The sequence below is a fragment of the Colossoma macropomum genome, unplaced genomic scaffold (assembly GCF_904425465.1).
Source record: "Colossoma macropomum unplaced genomic scaffold, Colossoma_macropomum, whole genome shotgun sequence".
NCBI classification, from domain to species: Eukaryota; Metazoa; Chordata; class Actinopteri; order Characiformes; family Serrasalmidae; genus Colossoma; species Colossoma macropomum.
Window position 1 is genome coordinate 6,745,676 of NW_023494802.1, and position 22,770 is coordinate 6,768,445.

The window sequence follows — 22,770 nt, forward strand, 5'->3', positions numbered from 1 at the left end:
AAACATTTCAGCAGCTCTGTTGAGAAGACAATATACCACAATATGCCACAAAGACATTGACAGTGCAAATATCACAGAAGGCTGCAACATGCAAAAGAGCCTAACAAACTACAGCTTTGTTTAATTGTGTGCTGTGAACTTTCTGACCAATCTTGGAAGTTCCAGATGAGTTGCTGTAGGTGTGAGGCATTCACACTAATGCAGGCCAGTCTACAATCTACATCATATCAAGTAATGTATTAAAGAAATGGTTCAGCAAAAATTCTAATATACACAAATTACACAACAATTATCCAAGACATGCATTGCTTTTTTAGTTTAGCACTCGAGGCTAATGTCGCTAACAAACACTAGAAGTCAATAGTCACCCAAATCTTTAAAGAGTAGCTGAACTCTCCAAATCGCCACGGAATTTGACACCCTTCGTGTGCTCGCATGTCACACAGTTGTACACAGTACGGACACTACGGATGTTCATGGTTTCTCTTGTTTCGGTTACTAAACTTATATTTTCAGTTTAAAAATAAACATCAGAAATATAATCTAATCTAAATGTAATCTACTGCGTTCACATGTTTGTGTGCGCATGAAAGGGAGTCGAAATTCAGCACAACAACCCTGCTGTCTAAAATATCTGCCCCCAGCATTCAGCTACACAGTGAAGCTTTGCTCATTTTTTTAAGTCGACAGTTTGTCATACTGTTCTCTAAACCACTTCGGCAAGATGTGCATTTTTCATTAAGAGCTGGATACGTTTTATGCGATCCAAAAGACATTTTGAGAATGTATTTACAGAAATGATTTGGATGAATATTGACTTCTTGTGTTTGGTAGCAACATTTGCCTCGTAGCTCCAGTTTTATGTAGGATAATCCCAAAAATTCATACACAAATATATACATCCTCTACAGGGAACGAGCTTGAAGACGGCATTTTCTGCTAATTTTAGTGTTTTATTTGTTGAGTTTAACATATTCAGAAGAAAATAAAACATATGTGCACTAACTTTTGCACAGGCCACATTTATGTTTTATTACTTTACACTCAACAAATGATTCGGCATATGACTGCATGCAGTATACACATACACACACACACACACACACACACACACACACACACATATACACACGTGTGTGTGTTTTGTACACATATTCACACTTAAGTTTTCAGTACAAAAAAAGAAGGAAAGTATTTTAATTCCAAGTCACATGGTGCCTACAGGGCTTGCTAATTTAGCTCTGACTCACGCCTCATGCAGAAGGATGATCGGAGGATTATGACTAACTTGTCCATCACATGACACACGTCTGTCATTTCATGAATGCAGAGCTTGGCAACCTGACAGATTTTTAGTTTTGATGTTTTGTCCCACATTAGACTTAAAGACTTATTTACATTTACATTTACATTTACATCATTTAGCAGACGCTCTTATCCAGAGCGACTTACAAAAAGTGCTTTGTCTATCCAGAGGACGTATCTTCGTGTATCTTATGTGTGAACACTGATGTGTTAAAATGGTTGCTGATTTAGATCAATTATTAACAAAGTTATTCAGAGTGCTTTAGTGTGAAATTGTTGAAATTTGGTGTTGAAATTCTACTGTTACAACTTGACATTGTACCTAGAGCAGAACCCTTTTGGGTGCTAGAACCATCTACAGCAATCTGAAGAACCTTTTATGATGCAAAGAACCCTTTAATCATGCAAAGGGTTCTTTGAGTGTTCATTGTTCTCTAAAGAATTTTTTTCTTTACTAAGGAACCCTCAAAGTACTATCTGTTTTAAGAGTGTATATAATGCTGTGGATGGTTCTATATAGAACCCTTTTCAAAAGAGTTCTATATAGAACAATATACAGCACATTCTTAATCAATCTGAAGAACGCTTTCACAATGCAAAGGACGCCTTAGTAATGCAAAGGGTTCTTTAAGTGTTCATGGTTCTATATAAAACCATTTTCCTTACTAAAGAACCCTTGAAGAAGTGTGTAGAGAAAAAAATATGCCTGTCATTCGCTTCTAGCATTGAAAAAATAGTTGTTCTCTCACCTGTTCTAGAAGTGGGTGATATACGGATTCATCCAGTATACCAGCTGAAATTCTTTTTAAGGTATTAGTTTTGTCATTATTGTCATACAAGATGCAAATAAATGCAGATGATGCAACATACAAACAGTACAAAACATGCTGATTCTCTCACCTCTCATGTAGTGAGGTGCAGCCTGAGATACGTTAGTCCAGTTTACTGTCAAAGGAGCGTCATCAGGTTGTAATGAGTTAATGAGTTAATGAGGGGGAACAGAGTTGAAGGAAAAGCCTGTCTCTTGGGGTTAACTGTTAGCCATCAACCTAGCATAGAGACTAGCTGGCTTTCCATGTGCGGCACTGTTCCCTCAGCCAGCTGCTTTAGGCAACACCATGGTCACGACCTACAAGTCGAGAGGCTCCACGGCTTCTCAGCTAAGAGTGATAGAGTGAACAGCCTGTAATAATTCCTGAAATCAGCAGCGTCTGACGGTTGTAGATTGCACATATAAGACAAATGACTTTCGGACGTGAAACAACATTCAGAACCATTCCTGCTGGGCTCACAGAAGCCGCTTTGAGCTTTACATACATTCGCCTTTATCTCATTAGGGTTAGGAAGCAAATTCTTATTAAAACGTGAAGGCACATCCAGAATAATACGTCATCGTTAGTGTACAAAAAAAGGCTTTTTTTAAGCATCCAAAGTGTTTTTATTAAAAGAAGAATGTACATAAATGCTCTAAACAGTGATATATACTGAAACTCTGTGTTCTTAATCATACAGTGAAGTACATTTTTGCCCATACTGCCCACAACTAATCTGTTCCAATGATGTTTATGTTCAGCTTTTAACTGAAATTTCCTGTATACATTTAAGCCTAATTCGAACTATATGATTTAACAAGTGTCACTCTTACCATCTGAGTAATTCTCAGTGGTATAAAATGTGATCTAAAAGAAATCTGGAGACCTTCTTTTGCAGGTTCCAAGCTGGAAACAGCTGAAAAAGATGTTTCCATGGTCTGGAGTTCCACCAAACCACAATCAAAACACCACTGTCTAAATGGAGACATTTTGGGACGCCAGTGAATCATCTGGGTGAAAGAGACGAGGGCAAAGCTGGAACTGACATCAGAACAGCTAGGAGAAAGCACTATTGTCTATAAGGAACATGAATGCTTATCTCAAGTTTGCCAGAAAGCCCCCGGATAATCCTCCAGAGTTGGGAGAACAAGTCCTGAATGGACAGATGAATCAGAGCTTTAGTGGACAGCATGTTAGTCAAACATGATGTCCTTCAGTTACTATAGGAAACACTAATCCTGCGTGATTCCAGCAGCGAGGCTCGGTGGGCATTTTCAGCATCATATCTGAAGTCAAAAGTTTGTTTTATTGAGGGCCCAACAAATATGTCAGCTGGCTTATCAAAACGGTTTGATATTAAGGTACCACAGATTTATGGGGATCTCGTATTGTAACGATCCACTGACTTTTACTTTTGAAGATTTAAGAAGGTTTCCTACTTACATGGCAGTTTTTATAGAGTCTATATAAAGCAAAAAATATGAAAACATGGTCAGTCGGAGTGGCTCAATGTGAAATACACCAGAGAAACGTACAGAGTCAGAGTTGCTCCCAGTGGTCGTGATAGGAACCAGACGTCCTGCTTCTAAAAGCTGCATCCTTTTCTTTTAGTCTTTAATTTTTTTTTTCAATCCATTCATGGCAAAGAGGTACAAGCTGCTGGCAAAATAGTCATAAAATGTATATGAAATAAAATGTTACCACTATTTTATCAGTATTATACATATAAAAACTCACAAGACACATGTAGGGTCACTGGTCATTTTGGAGAGAAAATAAAATGTTTACATTGTGACCCCTGGTTCCCATCACCACCACCGTAAAGAAATTTGTGTGTGTAAGTTTCTATACAATGAAGCATTTCACATGAAACCACTGTAAATGACTTTATTTTTAAAATAATTTAAAATTAATTTAAAAATGCAGCTAAACCTAAAGAACTAGGATATTATAATAAAAATAAGACAAAACTAAGAAAAACAATAGCTAATTCAGTTAAAAACAAATTTCGGACTTTTAATGGACTCTAAAACCCTTTTGCTTTGAGTGACCCTGCCCCTTAATTATGGTCATTTTATTAGAATAAATGAATGGCCATTCCACATTGAACAACACAGCTTTGAACAGCCGAACACACATAAAATCATAATATTTTCATTAAAAAGACAAAAAAGTTTACGGAGTTGCAGAAAATGTGTGTTTCAGTAGTGACAATTCTTAAGATTACATGCTGATTTTCAGACTTTGGGACACTTTCACTTCAAAACAATGGGATCTAACTGCTCACTATGTGGCCATGAGGAATGCAGTCTCACCACCTACACTAAAATGCAGGGGTGTGGCTATAACTAGGTTCCGCCTATGGACTAAAACTCTTCGTGTTTTGGTGGTGACATGAAAATATGAGGCAGCTTTGTTTAATAAACTTTTTTTAAATCTAAAAGTTAACCTCAAGATAAATTTAAATATTTCAACTTCACTTTAAAATAAAAAAAAAACAAAAAAACATTGAAATATTTAAAAAATGTAAGCATTATTTTCACAAGTTGAAATTTAGGGGTTGTGGTTTTAAACAGCCACCTCTCAACAGAAAGCACTCTATGAATGACGATCTTGTATATATTTAACTTATTACTATCTCTATTATTGCCTTGAGTTTAAATAGATCGTAACACAATCCTTTAAGAACTTTGATAAGACGATTAACAGAAGACAACTAACAAATATATCAAGCATTAAATATCTAAAAAACGTGTTGGCTTTTATAACCAGTTATCAGAATTTTAAACCCCTTTTAAACTAATATTGTTAAACTTTTCACATCAGTCAGGCTCTGTTTTCTGCTGGTGTTGCACATCATATACAACACAAACACACACTAAAATCACTTTCACTGGTCTTTACACTCCTTTGCAATGCATTGTGCTGTTGTAAATGAGTTTTTCAAGACACACTGTCCACTAAACACACCATCATTTCGAGCATAGATACATGTCTAGCACATTCTTGGCATTATTTATTTAGCTACAAGTTGTAACTCATTTTCCAAACGAGATCTGTCGACACCCAATCACTCCGCTGCAGCAGAAAGGAGAGCCAGCCTGCTGCGGCTTATAAGGGCAGAGGAAAAGGAAGAAAGAACTCTGCGGTTAGAAAAAGGACAAACACGTTCGATGCATCAGATCAGCAGAACACAGCTGAACATGAGCGCCCAGAATTCTCCACTGCTGCGCTAATGATTTTTTTTCATGTACGCAATAAGACCTGTCAGTCAATGCAGTGCAGCTTGATTCTAATCCTGCATTACGTAGGCTGGGTTTTGCATCGAGGCTGACATTAGGTGCTATTTTTAGGGCTGTCACTAATCAAATAATAGGGTTTAAAAAAAACAGACAATAAACAACATGGACTTCAACTGGGATACATTCATGTTTCACTTTGTCCCTGTTAACTTTTTCAAATCTGCCCTCAGAGTGGTTGGTGAGCGTGTACGTCCACGCTGGACAGTAAAATGGATCTTCATGTGGAAGATTTCTATTCTGTCTTTATTGTTGGACACACTGTGATCTCAGCATGCAAACACATTCAGAACAGTTCACATCACTATAGAAATGATGGGTTTTGGTTGGTTTAATCAGAGTTATAATAAAAGTATATGTTTTCCTATTCCTAGTCAAAGGTAGTTTGCGTCACAAACAGAATAAAAATCGATCAATATTAAGCTCTGTTATATCAAGTTCTTTATTTATCGAAATAAATACAGTGACAGCATTGAGAAATCATTTTGACAATAAACAGTCAATTCAGCAGTATAAATGTCAGTGTTTTTTATCTTAAAAGGTTAACTGAACAATAACAAGCCATGCTTGGCATTATATAAACAATATAATAACTATACATATGAAGATACGAGGATTTGTTCTGACAGCAGCAAGATATATAAATAATATAATTTTTGACATATTTTGAAAATGCATTTTGGCCTTTACATTGTATATAAATTTCATGATGACCTAAAAGAAACGGCCCAAAATTACTTGGAAAAAAGTCTGCTTCCATTGACTTACATTAAACATAAATGTGTTTCCCTTCTACTGTAAAGTTACCATTTTGGAGATACAAGGTTTTGTTCTGACAACAGCAGCATATATACACTGTTTGTATACATTGTTGGGAGAATATGCACAATTACAAATTAATTACATCATAAGTCAATATGTGGCACAAATAAAAATGCAAAAAATTCCATCATCGCAAGTGAAAACATCTTCAATCTACTTAATATATCTACTGTTTCTCATCATGTGACTACAGTAAGAATGTAATAAAATATTTCATTTATTTCTCGATTTTTCACTTGTTTTGTTCTACTGGCAGATCATTTTGCTTGTTTCAGGTTCAGTTATATGCCAAGAGAATAAGATAATTTCACTAAATAAAATTACTTAAAACATGTAAATAACTAAAAATAAGGTGAATGTTAAAATCATATCTCATGATGAGAAAAATCAGATATAGCTGTATGTAAAAGTCAGCATGTTTTACATTTTACGCATATTTGATCTGGTTTTGGAGTGTGTTCATCAGGCTCAGTGTCTTACTGTAAAAGAGAGCAGGAGGAAATTTTAAAACATGAATTATCATCACTCAAATGGCCAGTTGTTAACTGCTGTTTCACTGAGGGGGTAAAATGTAATTTAATTTCATATGTAAGATCAGTAGGTTCAGTCGTGTGTTATCCAACCGCATGTCTGAAGAAAACTGGCTGAATCTGATTAGAAATCACGTATTTAATCAGATATTTGGTTGCATTTCAAATCATAACATTTCAACCCTAGTCACTGTAAAAGCCTCTCAAATGGACTTCCTTTAATTGAACGTGTTCACTGCAACAGGTCCCCACAGAACGGCACAATTGGTTCTGTCTGCTACACGCAGAGCATTACGAGGCCATCAGCAGGGGTTCTTTCTCCATACAAGGTGCTGTGAAGAGAAATTGGCTATGGAGTAGCCACGCTGTGAATAAATCCCACATAAGGCTGCAAAACTCACACTTTAATCCTGTGGTGGAAATCAAAGTCACCTCAAACACTGACTTGTGAAAAACAGTCTAGTGTCAAAAACCGAGAGAGAGAAGGAAAATGGAGTAGGAAACGCAATAAAAGGGTAAAAAGAGTCTCCTTTTTCAGCCGTAGACGTCAGAACAGCTCTGTTTTGCAGAGTCGATCCACTGCTGCCATCATAACTCAACCCCATCACGGCATTTCTGCACAAAGACGGCTATTGTCTCTGCAGACATCCGACCTCTGAACTGCTTATACCCTCAACCAGAGAGAGAGAGAGAGAGAGAGAGAGAGAAAGGCAGAACAGCAAGAGAAACAGAAAAAGAAGAGGGGTGGCAGAGAGAGATGGAGAGAGAGAGAGAGAAGACCCAAAAAAGTAGGAAAGAGAGAAAGTGAGAGAGAAGCGCTAAACAGACTGAATGGCAAGGCAGAGAGTGTGAGAGAGAGAAAACAGAGAGAAAGAGGGAGGGAGTGAATGGCAAGAGGCAGAGAGAGAGAGGAGTAAGAAACTGAAATGCATATGAAAGAGAGAAAGAACGAGGGAGAGAGGACAGAAGATTAAGAGAAAAAAGAGAGGGAGATACAGAAAGAGAAAAAAGAAAAAAGAAAGAAAAAGAGAGAAAAAGGACAAAAGAAAGAGAGGGAGAAAGATAGGCAAAAAGAGGGAGAGAGGGAGAAAATTAAAGAAAGAGAGAAAGAGACAACAAAACAGAAAGAGGGAGAAAGGAAAATGACAGATGTAGAAAAAGAGGTAGAGGGGGAAAACACAAGAAAATGGCAGAAAGAAAAAACAGAGAAAGAGAGAGAGAGAGACAAGGAGAAAACGAAAGAAAGAGAAGGAGGGTGAAAGAGAGAGAGACAGATAGAGGGAGAAAGAGAGGGAAAGAGTGAAGAGTGATAAACCCATAAAAAGAAAAATAAAGTGAGAGAGAGAGAGGCAGAGAGAAATGGAGGGTGGAGATGGGTACAGAAGAAAGAGAAAAAGATAAAGAGACAAAGAGAGATAAGGAGAGAGAGAGAGAGAGAGGGAGAGAGAGAGAAAGAGCTTATTGACGATCTCTCAGTAGATGAGGTGGCCTTCTCAGATTTGCCCCTGCGGCTGTACGACGACTGTGAGGTGAATGGCCACACTGCTGCCCTCATACACAGACAGAGAGACAGACAGGCAGACAGACAGACATGCAGACAGACAGGCCCTCTGTCTGGGATGGGCCTGAATAGGGCCTCATATTCACAAAGTTAGTGGGCGAGGGGAAAGAATGAGCGTCTGAATGCCTTTTCATTAAGTCAAATGGACTCTTACAGCCTCTCTTTCACTGCCAAACCGCTGCGTAAGAGGGCTTTTTAACCTGTAAACACACCAAACTGAGGAGCTAATGCTCCGCTGAGGAAGCTGGACCTGAAAACCGCCAGAATGCCAGCTAAACTGATCACGCAGTGGAGAGCGGAGTCACAGAGAACTGATTAGGCTGATGTACTGGGCAGCTGTGTACAGACAGTAAGGAGAGGGTGACTGAGACATGAAATCATAGAAAACAATAGGAAATTTGAGTCGATCCCTCTTTCAGACTAGCTAATAAAAATAATAAAATGTCCCAGTTAGGCTGATGCTTGTGTTCAGATTTTCACTGAACACTCTGGCATACAGTCGAGAGCCCAACTGACATATAGGATGACCAATGATGTTGGCCGGTCTTGACCAGCGGGTTAATCTATATTGGCGGAAACACAGCTGACATTGTGCTGACAGTTTAAATTTGAACACAAACCACCATCATCATCATAGTTAGTATAACAACATGTAAATTGTACCCCAGCCTAACCTTTAGCATGAGAATAAACACTACTTTTATGAAGAGAACAAATAAAAAAAAAGAAAATTCTGGATAGTTCAGACACTTTTTTAATACTGTGAGTTTCTGATGTTAATTTTAAAGTTTATTGTGACATCAGAGTGATACCGCTCGATGTTATTGGTTATTAAAATGACCATATCAGATGGTCACTAACACAGTCAGACCTAATATGAAAAACAGTAGTTGATTCATTTTAGCCTTTACTGTTAAAATAAGTAAAAATGACAGAACACAATTTTCAGGAAATCCACAGAGCTTATTGTAGGTTGCTGAACTAAGTCTCTTAACAGCTAAAAAGATGTTTCCATAGTGTGGACTTCCACCACAATCAGAGCAACACTGTCCGAATGGAGAGTTTTTGGGACAACACTGAATCATCCAAAAAGATCACACTGGTAACACATGGACTGCAAATCATGCACTGTCCAAACGCCCCCGACTGAGTTGATACCTCATCGCTTTCCGTGTTGCGCGTTATGAGTTCTGCACTGGGTCACAGGCCTGCCAGCACCAAGGCCAAAACCATAGAGAGCATGACATCGGAACGGCCAGTGGACTTTAATCCCTGCATCGATTGCCTGCAGGGTTTGAACTTGATCCCAAATGTCGATGACGAAAATCTACCAGCACATGCTGCAGGGCATGGGGACAGTCAATCAGCAACCATTATCTCGATCCATTCCCACCATACTGAGTGCCAAGCAGGAGCCCACGGCTCAGCTTTCCAAGGAACAAACCCGCTAAAGCACAAGCTCACTGAACCAGCATTAACCTGCACAGCGTCAGCACTGGAGCCCACCGATCACGGCTCGAAACACGGACTTGTGCTGGATGGAGTTTTGAATGAAAAAATGAATAGATCCATATGCCTCACTGTTCTGGTATTTTACTGTTAGATGTGTCTGGTTTTATGTACCAAAACCAGTCATAATTCATTTTTAGCTGACCATTCAGCCTCACTTTCACTGTTGTTGTGACTGTGCCTTTAAAGGGCCCATATCATGGAAAAATATTCTTTTCCTTTTTTTAAATAAAAGAGGTTGGTGCAGTACGCTAACATTCCTAACGATCTTAAATTTATCGTAAATTCCCCAGTAGATGTACATTGACTAAACTACCAAAGCAAATGACTTTCAATGAACGGACTTTGTGATGTCATAAAAACAACGCGTTTACCATTTACATATAACAGTCTTAAAGAAACAGTAACAAAAACAGCTTGTGTATATATATATATATATATACCTTATATACCTTATGGACTGATACGTTTTGAAACTTTTACAACGTTTGCGTACATAAACTTTAAAAAACAGCCAAAAAAAATCAGTTTTCCATCATACATGCCCTCTAAGACAGAATTAAGATCAAAGTGAAGCATTCTCTTTTTGCTTTCTGTAAGACCTGGAGATGCGAGTTAATTGGTCCTCGTGGGGCTCTGCTCAAACATGCACCTTTTAAAGATTTCTCCAGTTCCTCACTTACAGACGAGTGAGAGAGTGATTATTACGTGGATGATTTAGTGCAGATTTAGGGCAGATAAAGTGGATTAGAAGAGAAGTCACCAAGCAACCCATTCATTTGAGTCAGCTGCATTTATCAAAAACGCCCTCAGGACTATATATAAAATAAAAACTATGTATGAAACTCTGAAATAGATAAGTATGTATAAAATAAAAACATGACCACTTTCTCTTTAGTGCATCCAATTTTAAGCCCGCCTTTTGCTAGGACTGCTAGCTGCTTTGTCTAGGCAGACAGCGAACAGCATTATGCTATTATCTGTCACCAGGTTGTCTGCTAAACAGGCCGGCTGGCACTGCCGTACGACAGCCACTGAGCTCGGAGAGAGGAGCCGCATTAATTTTAGCACTGAAAAGAGGAAAGAATGTAAAGTGTGTCACTGACTTACACACACTGACATAACGTACACGACTCAAGGTTACTGAACTTAGTGATAAGATTATGTAACACAAACATGTTCCAAAGAACTGCTTTGGACGTCAAAACATTCCTGCACATTAGCTCTGGGTAACTTAATGACACTATTAGAAGGCTCGCTACAACGTAATTAACAATATTTACAGCAGGGAATCTCTCTCTCCCTCTCTCTCTCTCTCTATACATATATATATATATATATATACCCAAATGTACTCGATCAGCCAAGACATTTTTGGTGTCTGATGTTTGCTTCATACAGAATGTCACTGGATTTAACATGTTAACATGCCCACAGTGCACTTGAGAAGCTCAGTGCTAGCTGGCCGAGTTAGATACACTGATCTTAACCGTTGATAGTGAATCTCTGAGCTGATTGTGAATCAAATAGATTTGCAATTCATTGGTTTTCCATTCAACTCAAAAGCACTTTTTGTAAATTAAGAATGCTTTGATTTTATACACTAACAGCAATTCATTTTAGCAATTCAAGTTTCTTTAAAGGGCCCAATTAAAAAACCAAACCAAACCAAAATTTGAAAAAACAAATTTTCCTCACTTTTTTAAAATAAGAATTTGATTTGGTTTTTTTAAACACTGGTAAAATTTCAGAAAGTACCATTCACTCCCGAGTCGATACAGTTCACATATGCAAAATAAACTGCAAAAACAATCGGTTGTGAATTCAGTGTTTTTGTGATGTCACAAAGACCAACACATTTGCATGTAAATATGGGTTACTGGCCCTTTAAGAAATATTATGATGCATTAAAAGTAGGGATGCATCGATACCAATGCTGGTATCGGGTATCGGGCCGATATTTACTCGTACTCCTAAAAATTCACCTACGCTAACATTCCGATGCCCACTGTGACGTAAGCTGAGTTTACAGTGCTGCGCTAATGTACAAACGCAGTGAAGGAAGCTCTGCTAACAAAGACAAGAGCTACTGACTCCGTCACAATTGGACACAAAGCTGTCGGTCACTTTAAACGCTCTGTCTTGGTATATTCCCACCAGGAATACAATGTGTGAATTTTAGCCTATTTCAAACATACTCACGCAAACACAACCGCTTCCCCACTGCAGGTGGCAGTTATTCCTGGGTTACATGAGAAAACCTCCTATTTAAGGGGTTAAAAATGTTATGCTCAACAATAACATCTAAAAACACCTACTAAGCACTCATAGTGGACCACTACACACATTGAAAAGAGCAGTTAGATGAAAACTAATTGATTATTGGCAATTACAAACAACTGTAATCAGGCCTAATGATAAACAGACCTTTGCATGCCAGACAAGGATGAGGTTGAGGTTGTGCCTGCTGCAGAAATGTTCTACAGACCACTTGTCTACAACAATACGGGTCTTATTAGAGAGGTTTTAAATATGATTGTCTCTCCCCAGACATGTCCCTTACCTGTTTCCAGAGGAAGTCGTCCTCCAGGTTGAGTCTCCAGGCCGTGATGAGGTGGATAGAGGAGAGCACGGCTCCACTCAGCACTGCCGCCCTCATGCGCACCGGCAGTAGCGTATAGATGATGTAGACAAAGAAGATGGACCACCAGACGCCTTCTGAGGCACTGCGGGGGGCTACCATGAACACCCCAAACGCTTGCACCACTACCAGCACGGCCATCACCAGGTAACTCACAATCCACATGTAGTCCTGGTGGAAGCCGTTGCGGTTGCAGACCACCATCATGGCCAGGAAGAGGGCCATGGCCACCGAGAGCACTGAGACAAAGGCCACGTTGGGATGTCCATGGACGCAGTGAAAGGCCAACATGACCCCACATACAAGCACCAGCACTCCCATCAGCATGGTCAAAGAGCTTTGGTTCAGTCTGAAGAAATAGCGTTGATAGAGCCGCTCCAGTTTGGCTGACCGGAACTGCTTGGACTGGAAAACATGGGCCAGTTGCCTCAGGCACCCTAAAACAATCCTAGCCGCTAACCCCCTCTTCTCCTCTTCCTCACCTTCCTCACCCCCCTCTTCCTCCTTCATCCTCTTGGACTCGCCATCCTCAAAGGCCAGGTCCACCGCCCTGGATCCCACATAGTGGTCCTCCTGCCAGACACATCGTGTGCTGAAGTTGCTGCTGCTGGCTCCGCCCCCTCCATGTGGGTGGGGCTGGACGGCCTGGGCCGGACCATCCGCACCCTCGGGGTCGCGCAGACAGCTCATGTAGCGCGGGCTCCAGAGCGATGAGCCCCTCTTGCGCCGCCACTTGCGGCCATTGCGCTCGCCCCACGCCGTTTTGTGGTCGTCCGCTCGGGCGACTAAAAAGCCACTGACCCAAGACATCCTGCGAGAAAGGAAGAGCAGAGGTGGCAAGGATGCACGATTACACAGAGCACTGCTAACGTAGTTCACAGAAGCAGTGATCTGTGAGTGCTGTTACACTAAATAATCACTGTTGTTTTGCTATAAGTATGTAATTAAGTATTAATACTAGTTATATATGTAGCTTATGTAGTGAATTGTGTGTGCAATGACTTGGGTTTTAAATATGAAGAATATTTAAGTTTACACTCTTAAATAAAGATGGTTCTTTAAGAGTTCTTTAGTAAAGAAAATGGTTCTATATAGAACCATGAACAATTAAAGAAACGTGTGCATGTTTAACTGGTTCTGTATCATGAAAGGGTTCTTCAGATTGATGGAGAATGTGCTGTAGATAGTTCTATATAGAACCCTCTTGAAAGGGTTAGCTCCAAAAAGTGTTCCACTATTGCACTTAAAAGCCAAAGAACCCTTTTGGGTACTATATGGAACTGTTTTTGCTAAGAGTGTAGAGTCAACATTGTTGTATATATTCAGTTTACACTTCACAGTTATTTAAATGTAATCACATAATTAATTACAGCTTAGTTACATAGTTATTCATATTTTGCAGCATTGACAGGACGGGATCTGCACTTTTTTTGTTTGTTTTGTTTTTTTGTTTGTTTTAGTATCAAATAACAAGAAATGGAAATAGGAAGCTTTTTTGTTCTGCAAAAAAAAAGACTGTACCAGTGTCCTTCTAGCAAAGTGTGCCCACTTGGTGGCCATCTTGGCAATGCCCCCAGGCAGTTACTTCCAATTGTTATTACAGTTATTACAGGACTAGTCTCCTATCTCTTTGAATGGGGAGAGACCTATAAACCTCAAACTAAAAGCCACATAAACATTTCAAACATATTTGAAATCACTGGTAAAAATCAAACAAAGATCGCTTAAAGGGAGTCAGTCACGTTTGGCTATTTTGGAATATCAGATGATGCCAGAGGTAAAACACAGCAGTGACGACTTTGGGCATGTTTCAAATAGAGAGAAAATACAGCTCCCGAGAATCACCGCGGCTGTATAGTGTGCACGGCCTACACTCCCATTCACTCACTCAAACCCTTCAGACTCTTAAACAGAAACAGTCTGTCCACAACCACCACTAACCATCTCCCATTAAACCCCCTTCAAACACATCCAACCAGGGATACAGATGTAGCCACAGTGGCTGATGGAGCAGAGTATATATCTCTGATATGACAGAGTCTCGCAGTGAGTTTACATTTTCAGAGTTGATAGCTGGAGAATATAAAACATTTGATTCTGAAACAACCATGAAACCATATGACAAAGATAATAACGGCACAAACAGCAGGCTAGCCTAAAGCGTGAGGGGAAGACAACTACTCAAGTCTAAGAGTTTAACTTATGATTTTGGCTCTGTTTATTTCCAGCAGCTTTGCTGAGATAAACACATTGTAATGTTATAAAGCAAGCAGTACACGCACATTATCTAAACCGCTTATCCTTCTGGGTCACGGGTCATTTACTGACGGCCTACCTTCAGCGCTTGTTTTCCCCTTTTGGTGATGTCTGTCAAACTCTAGTTTGGACTGGATCTCCAAAAAGTCAAATTTTTAAATCTTTCTTGAAAAAACCTGTTTTGAACTCATCTGTTTTCACTACATCTACTGCTGTGTTTCTGATTTGTGTTTAGGTTATTTACAAGAGCCAAGTACTCATTAACTGATCATTCCTCAACAACGTAAATATGTTTACGAATTTCACAGAAAACACAGCAATTTAACAACAGTAGTACTATTTTGACTGAACTCATGGTAGATGAGGGGGTATGGCCATGGCGCAGAATAACTCTGGGAGATGTAGGAATCGAGCTTTGTAGATTCTGGAATAAAATCGTTCAATCTCTCTGTAACTATGCAGCAAAATGTCATGACTTTTTGTTCTGAATGTTTATGTAGAGGACTGTTACGTGGATTATGACTACTCGAAAGCATGACTGATTCCCTTTAACCTTTTTTTTTGCATTGAGGCTTAAATGACACACCAAAAATGTTTTTTTTTCAGGTTGTTTTGGTTATTGCACATGCACGTCTTCACGATAAGGCAGGGCTCTTCCCACTAGTGACTTTACCAGCAAGTCAATTGGCTCTTGGTCTCCTCCTCCTTTATAAGGTCTCTGACTGTATGACTGTATGCCTAATCATTTTTCATCTAATTCAAATCTGAATAAAAATATATTCTCTTCTACTGACAAATGCAATCACGTATCGAATGTTGAGAAATTTTAGAATCTGTACGTTCGACAAACTGTAATTTCTTCAATTTCAATGAGCTCCGAAAAATAATCAGTATGGAACTGCAATAAATATTTGATATGTTTTCCTCCTTTAATTGTTTAACTTCTAAAGGTCTAATAGAATCAGAAGCACAACGGTCTAAGTTCTAGCTCTACTCAGCGGTCTAAGTCCACTCTAGCCTTCCAAACATGTAAAACAAACCAGGCCATCAAAACACATGAAAGCTTAGTGTTCTTGGAGAGGTCACATTACCTGTGTGGCTTCCTCCTGGTGTTGCAGTGCTGCTCTCCTCAGCCAGGTCCAGCATTTAAGCCAGCGTGCAGAGCTAATGGCACCAACTTGCTCTGAATACACACTGGGTGTGACTAAAAGATCCAAGACACCCACTTAAGCAGATGGTCAATAATAGAATCTTGCTGAGCACCAAGAACTCTGCATCTTTGAGCAAGCTGAGTCTGTCCGTACAAACAGAGAGAGAGAACAAGAACACATGATTAGATCTGGACAAGAGAGCGGCATATGTTGAGTGTTATGGGTAAACATAGCAGGTCGCTGTCATTGCAAGGCTAGAACGAAGCAGGAAAAAGCTCCCCTGGCTTTAACAGACCACTAAGTTACACCGTCAGCAAAAGGACACAGATCACTTGCAGCTGCTTTAACTTTCAAAGGCCTAATGAGAGCATCTCAGAGCATCTCGGAGATCCTCCCCCAAAACATCCAGAACATGGAGCCAGTGTGGAAAATAAAGCCCCCAATGTCTATGAGGGCTTTCAGACATCTAGATCATTGAGTCTGATGAAGCCGCTCATAAACGCAAAACGTCTTCAAGATTACTTTGCATGTCGAGTTGCATATAAAGAAAAATTACATCACAGCGTAATTAATAATTAATTAATGGTTTCTGTATATATGTATACAGGAAACAAACTTAAATATGGCATTTTCTGCAAATATTATTGCACGATTTCTATTTATTTGCTGAGTTTAACGTATTAAATAAACAATAACTGTACTAAATATTGTTTCACAAAACCCTGGTTTCTTATTTGGCATCTTTTTGCTCAAATCTTCTGCTCTCCACTTAAGGTGGAACAGGAAATTTGAACAAGAAGCCAGTTTCAGCTTCATCAAATTTCTCAAGTCATGTGTTTTACACACGCATCCCATACACTCATTGCCACTGACTGACAGACACTGCTGGAATTCACACTTAACTACCATACGGTTTTGTGAATTAAGCCTCAACCACAATGTTGTCTGATGCAGCTGAACAACTAAGCCAGCTTCTTAGGCCATGCGAAAGGAAATCGAGGCATGGCAAGCGCTCCGCTGTCCATATCAGGACACATATTCCATATTCTGGTGTCCCCAAAATGTCTTTGGGGACAATGCCTTGCACTGTTTATATACTGTGTTAAATGAAATGATTGGTGACACCACACTGCACCAATTCAACACACTAAAGGCCTTCTTACATGCTGAATGGTATATATTTGTATGATTTATTGGGACATTAATAAATGAATATGAACCCATGTATCTCATTACATCTCGCACACTAAACACAAAGGAGGTTTGTTTGTAGTTGTTTGTAGTTATTTGAGTTAGATTTTTTACTTTAGGCGTCCTCTATTTGATTTCTGCAAACTTTCGAAGCCAATATGAATTCGCTCAAACAATCACTGCTGGCTTTGGCGTTTTGAAAACCTAGACGATGGATTGGTTGTGTCCCAGCAATTAAAACTTACTGATAAAGGTTCTATAGATCCAAAAGGATTAGTTTTCCTTCTGCTTTGTCCTGTGGAGGCACTAGCACAATCAAAACAACCCAAACTGGGATACGGGCTTCAGATATGTGAAAGCACATTCAGTTTTTAGGAAAAAGTAGCCCAGCCAATAGCAGTGTTCACTCATTCTGTGAGGCACAAAAAGGATATTCTTCTTCACCCGAAGACATTCTGCTCATTTTGTTAAAATAAAATAACTAAGTCAGAATATTTAGCATTACCGTGTTATGTTAGCCTTAATCTTCATTACAGTTCTTCTTTTTTTCTTGATTTTTGCCCATTTTTTCCCCAATTTGGTCACACAATTCAATCCACTAGTTAGATCTCACCCCATAACCCATCTCACCCACCCAGGAGGACTTAGGCCAATTACACCCTGGCCACAGATGGATGGGGGCATTGCTAGGGATGAACTCTGATATCTCGATTATAGCACTGAAGCTGCTCACAAGCCGCATGAGTTTTTTATTTAAATAATAATTTGTTGGGCTGGCTGTTTTTCATTTTCCTTTTTTTGCCATGATATCGTTTTTGTAACACACAGGTTATCAGTGTTGTTAAAGTTCTGGTATCGTAACAGCTTTAACCACAAGTCCAATAGCCTTGAACTACTACTAGACAAAGTTCTCGTGCTGATAAAATGCCATGCACTAAACTTTTTAATTTTTTCCTGCTCTAATACATCTGACTCATCTCATGAATGGCCTAATATTTGCCTAATTATTACTATTATTATAATAATTATTGCAATTAGAAGTAGTACACTGTTATAAATACGGGTTCTGTGCAGGGACATTCTTCGTTCATCAAGGTACAAACAATGTAAATGTGGTTCCAGTTGTGTACCTTAAGTTTTTAAAGTTTTTCCAGGTGAAAAATACATATTTGTACCTTTCCAGAACCTAATGGTTTAAAACAGAACAATAAAATAAAAAGCCTGGAGACGAGACGGGGTGTGTGGAGTCAGTACAACTTAGAAAATACAATTTCAACGGATTATGGCACAATTATGTTCCCTGACTAAATGTACAGACATGTACCCTTGAGGGTACCACCTCAGTGACAAGAGGGGGGCCTGCCCCGGTGACAGTTTCATACCTTTCTTTCTGAGAGTGTAGTAATGGTGGTGGTGGTGGTCTATGGTGACAGAGCCAACAAACACTGACTAAGATGCACTTTAACAAGTGTATACATCATGTAGTAGATTCATACTCATAAAAAGGCACTTTTCCCTGCATTTTTTCATCCAGCCCCCCTTGGAGAAGACCACCTGGCTAGTACCCCCCACGCGATTTGAGTTTGAGACCCCTCATGTAGGTTATGGTCCCTCCAAAACGGTTATTCCTCCCATTCTGTACACTGTGCTTGTAGCTCCTGAAGTGTAGCAAAGCCTGTTAGTGCCCTGTTCAGTACTTCAGTGCACACACACGCATCACAGCTCGAATTACATAAGCCACCATAACACCAGCTACCAGGATGAACTGAAAGTCTACGCCAAAACTCATACGAGACGAACGTAGGACACTTTAGCCATAAGCAACAGCACTCTGCTGTACGGGTACTAAACGACGCTGAAGTTGGCTTCTTAAGTCGAATTTTCCAGTCCACCTTAAACAGCGCAGCGTTCACATTCCGAAGCCCAGTCGCTACACTGTAGCTGCGGCGCCATTTAAGGTGGAACTGGAAATTCGAACTTCAGTCTCGTTACAACTAGCAGCATCGACTGAACAGTGCTTAGACCTTAGGGGCTCTACATTTTAGCACAGACTGAGAACAGCATTTCTAGTAAACGTAAGTTTTCGTGGGCACCAACTAACGTTACAGAGTGACACTCGTGGATGTCTAATGGCAGCTGCTCGTGTGATTTTCAAACTCCAAACTTGCCCACAAAGCTAATTCACCCACATTTGCATCTTGTATTCCAGCCCAGCAGCACCAGAAACCAGCGGTCACTGCTGTGTCCTGCAAAATCGAGATGCCTCGACTTGAAGTGAATCCTCCTGAGACAAACGCAGCAGCGTTTGCGGTCAGAAAGCACGCCTTCCTTCTGTTTTCTACTCCACAGCGTGTTTAGCTCCGCTGCGCCTTTTGTTAGCATGTAATAAGTGAAATGTGATCTGTTGGTTCAGATGGTGCTGCTGTGGCTGCTAACCAACAACACAGCCTACTGCAAACCGAGCACACACACATACACACACACACACACAGCCTGCTCATATACACAGATACGCGCACCTCCACATTACAGGAGTGATCTATATCGAGGGTACACACATACAGTAGCACTCACCAAGAAGCAGCTCAGCGTGTTTCATGCCTTAAATACACATATTCACGGTATCTGCTTTCCTCGCAGGAAACACACACACCGAGGGAGAGAGAGCGATATCCTCTGGTTGTGATTTTGCAGTGTGCAGTCCCGTCCGTCCTGTACTCTCTCTCTCTCTCTCTCTGTCTCACACACACATTCTCTCTCTCTCTCTCTCGCTCTCTCTGTAAAAGCTGGACCAGAGCCGGGAGGCCACCTACAGGCCGATGGCTGCATGGCTGCCTGATGACGGGCCATGCAGACCAGTGTTGATGTTAGAATCGAGCGATTCCACCGTTTTCCTTCTTGATCGATACACAGACCAGAGGTCGGGACATGCGGCTCTTTTACTGCTCTGTTGCGGCTCCGCAGCAGAATTAGATGTTTAGGTCCGTCCTAACACAGTTTTAATAATAAATGGTCTTAAACGCTGGAGTTAATGTCCAACTGCTAATTCACCCTTTAACCCTGAACAGTGGCGCGGTCGCCATAGCAACACAGACAGCAGTGTCGCCTAAGTTAGCTAGTAGCTAACAAAAAGTCAAAGAGAGAGGTTTAAGATAATTGGACTAATTTGCATTTATAAGCACTCTGACCGCCCAGATAGCGAGCATATATTGGTCCGCTGGCTTGGTAAGGTCGGCACCCTGCTGACTGTTTGCCACTACTGGCACACCCTCGGACCACCCAGGTTACTGTCCTGCATATAAGGAATAACTAGTTTTTAATCTCCCCAAAAAGATTTTAAATGCACACAGAGTTTTATTTTGGAAAATGAACTTAGATAAATATTACAAACAACTGAGAGAAATAAAATAATGACAAGGCCTGATATAAAATGATTTCATAGAAAATGTTGCTGACACTGAGGTGGACTAAAATTAATTACTAAACTAATTTACAAAGTATAACTAAAGAAAGGAGGGAAGGAAAAATGAGCTAATTGGACTGTGAGTGGAAAATGAGCGATGAATTTTGTCTAAAACTCTGCTTAACCACCAGTGGACCAACCAGAAAATGCTGAGCAAAACGCCAGTGGACCACCAGCTCTGCCATCAGCGGGCCGACAGTGACCCACTATCCTCTTGCTATCAAGGTGGTTTCCTGATACGTTTAATCTGCAACGAGAAACTGTCAAACGCTAAAAATTCTTGTTCGAATTTTCACGTTCCACCTTAAATGGTGCAGCAGTTAACAGTTAGCTACACTGTTAGCTACATTCTGGCACCTCAGGCACCATTTAAGGTGGAACGGGAAAATTCAAATAATAAGCTAGAGAATGGGAAGCTGATTTCAGCCTCGTAAAAAGTAGAATGTCAAGCGACATTTACAAGAAACTAGTCTACTTCTGAGAAAAAAGTTTCCTGAGTGAGATGCGAGAAAAGCAGCTATAGCTGAGCTAAAAGGTTCCACCAGATGAGGGTAGAGTAGCTTAAACCCATACTCAAGTAAAAGTAATAACTCAAGTAAAAGTAAAAGCACCTTCCTAAAAACAGTTTGAGTAGAAGTACACAAGTATTGGGTCAAAAACTACTTAAGTACTAGGACAGGTACTGCCCCAGTGACTGTTTAGTACCTTTGTTTCTGAGAGTGTACAGCCTACTTGAGTAGAAGTGAAGGATTCTTATTCAAAAAGACTCAGGAGAGTACAAATCCACCAGTATTTTACTTAAGTACATGTACTTGAGTAAATTTAACCAGTTACTACTCAGCTCTGAGACCACGCTTCCATTTATTGGTTTCCTAGTGAAAATGGCAGTTAAGTATAAGTCATTGATCTTTCAGCATTAGGCAAAAAGCAGAAAACACATAAGGACAGATCACGGTCTCTTGAGGCCCTTGGGCACAAGAGTCTTTGGAGTGCCCCCCCACCCCACTTTCTGACTGCTGTTGAAACAAAACCTCACATTCTCCAAAATGAGAATTTTACAGAAGAAAATTTACACACGATGTACAGGGCAATAGGCATTTTCAGATTTGATTAAAACTGAAAAATGACAAAAGGAGTTACGAGGGTTTGTTCCAACAGCAGCGATTTACTCAAAGAATAAACACTATCACTTTTCAGGGCACATTAGGAATGTGGTGTTAAGTAGATGATTGGTTTTTTCACAGCTTGCTGCCTTATTTTTGTGCCAATGTGTAATAACTTGTCACAATTCATAAGTTGACAGCAAAAATAAGGCAAAAAGCCTCCAGACATGAGGACAGGAAGTGGATTCAGTCCTCAAACTCCTGGGCAATCTTCAAAATGAACCTTTGACCTCTATAAGAGCAGACAGTTCAGAATGATTCTCTCTGAGCTGTGTGGAAGGCAGGTGGCTTTACATTCAAAAGATCATCCAGCGTTGAGATAATAGTGAGTTAATGTGCACCAGCATGCATGCACACCTACAGGGCTTTGGCACCGACAGATCACACGAATACAACACAGGAATAGGACTCGTTTATTCATCCTGTGAGAGAGATGACTACAGGAGCGTTCTTACACACCTCAGCCTGTGACGGTGAGTGATGGCCCTGTGTTTAAGACAAGACGCTACAGGCAGTAATGACAATTTTGGTGCTGTCAATCATTTTTCAGACTTTTGGGTAATCATGAAAATGTTAAACTCTTCACAGTTTAATCTAACAATTTCTAACAGTACTCCAGCTATTTCCTTTAAACCAGCAACAGCATTCACAAAAATGATGCATGTTTTCTGAGATCTCACTCAAAAATCCAAGTTTCTCCACATTCAGAACCAAAATTTCAGACATCTGCATTCACCAAATTCTACATGTTCATTCCTAAAAATATTCTAGGCATATTATAAGTTATTACAGAGGGATTACTCACTAATATACTGCTAATAGCTGGATTCATGGTAGATATTGTAATACAAAATGACATATCAATAAGCTTTGCTTTCAGTTTTTTGAAGAATTCTGCAGGGATATTTTTCCACACCTCCAAAGTTCAGTCTTTGAAGTTGGTTGCAATTTCTGCTTCTCATGATCACAGTAATCCCAAACACATTCAGCGATGTCGAGATCTGGACTCTGGGGTGGTCAGGCTATTGTTTTGAGAACAGCAGCACCTTCTTTGTTTTTGCAAATTC

At 39.9% G+C, this 22,770-nt stretch overlaps 1 protein-coding gene across 1 annotated transcript in view; it reads right to left on the minus strand.

Moving 5' to 3' along the window:
• Positions 1 to 19,828, minus strand: part of adcy6b (adenylate cyclase 6b) — an 80,668-nt gene extending 60,840 nt beyond the window's left edge. The window contains exons 1-3 of the mRNA XM_036591589.1: positions 19,652 to 19,828; positions 15,827 to 16,029; positions 12,402 to 13,290 (exon numbers count right to left, since the gene is read on the minus strand). Coding sequence (XP_036447482.1) covers positions 12,402 to 13,289 — 888 coding nt within the window. The 5' untranslated portion in view covers position 13,290; positions 15,827 to 16,029; positions 19,652 to 19,828. The remainder of the gene's footprint in view (positions 1 to 12,401; positions 13,291 to 15,826; positions 16,030 to 19,651) is intronic.
• Between the last annotated feature and the right edge of the window lie 2,942 nt (positions 19,829 to 22,770).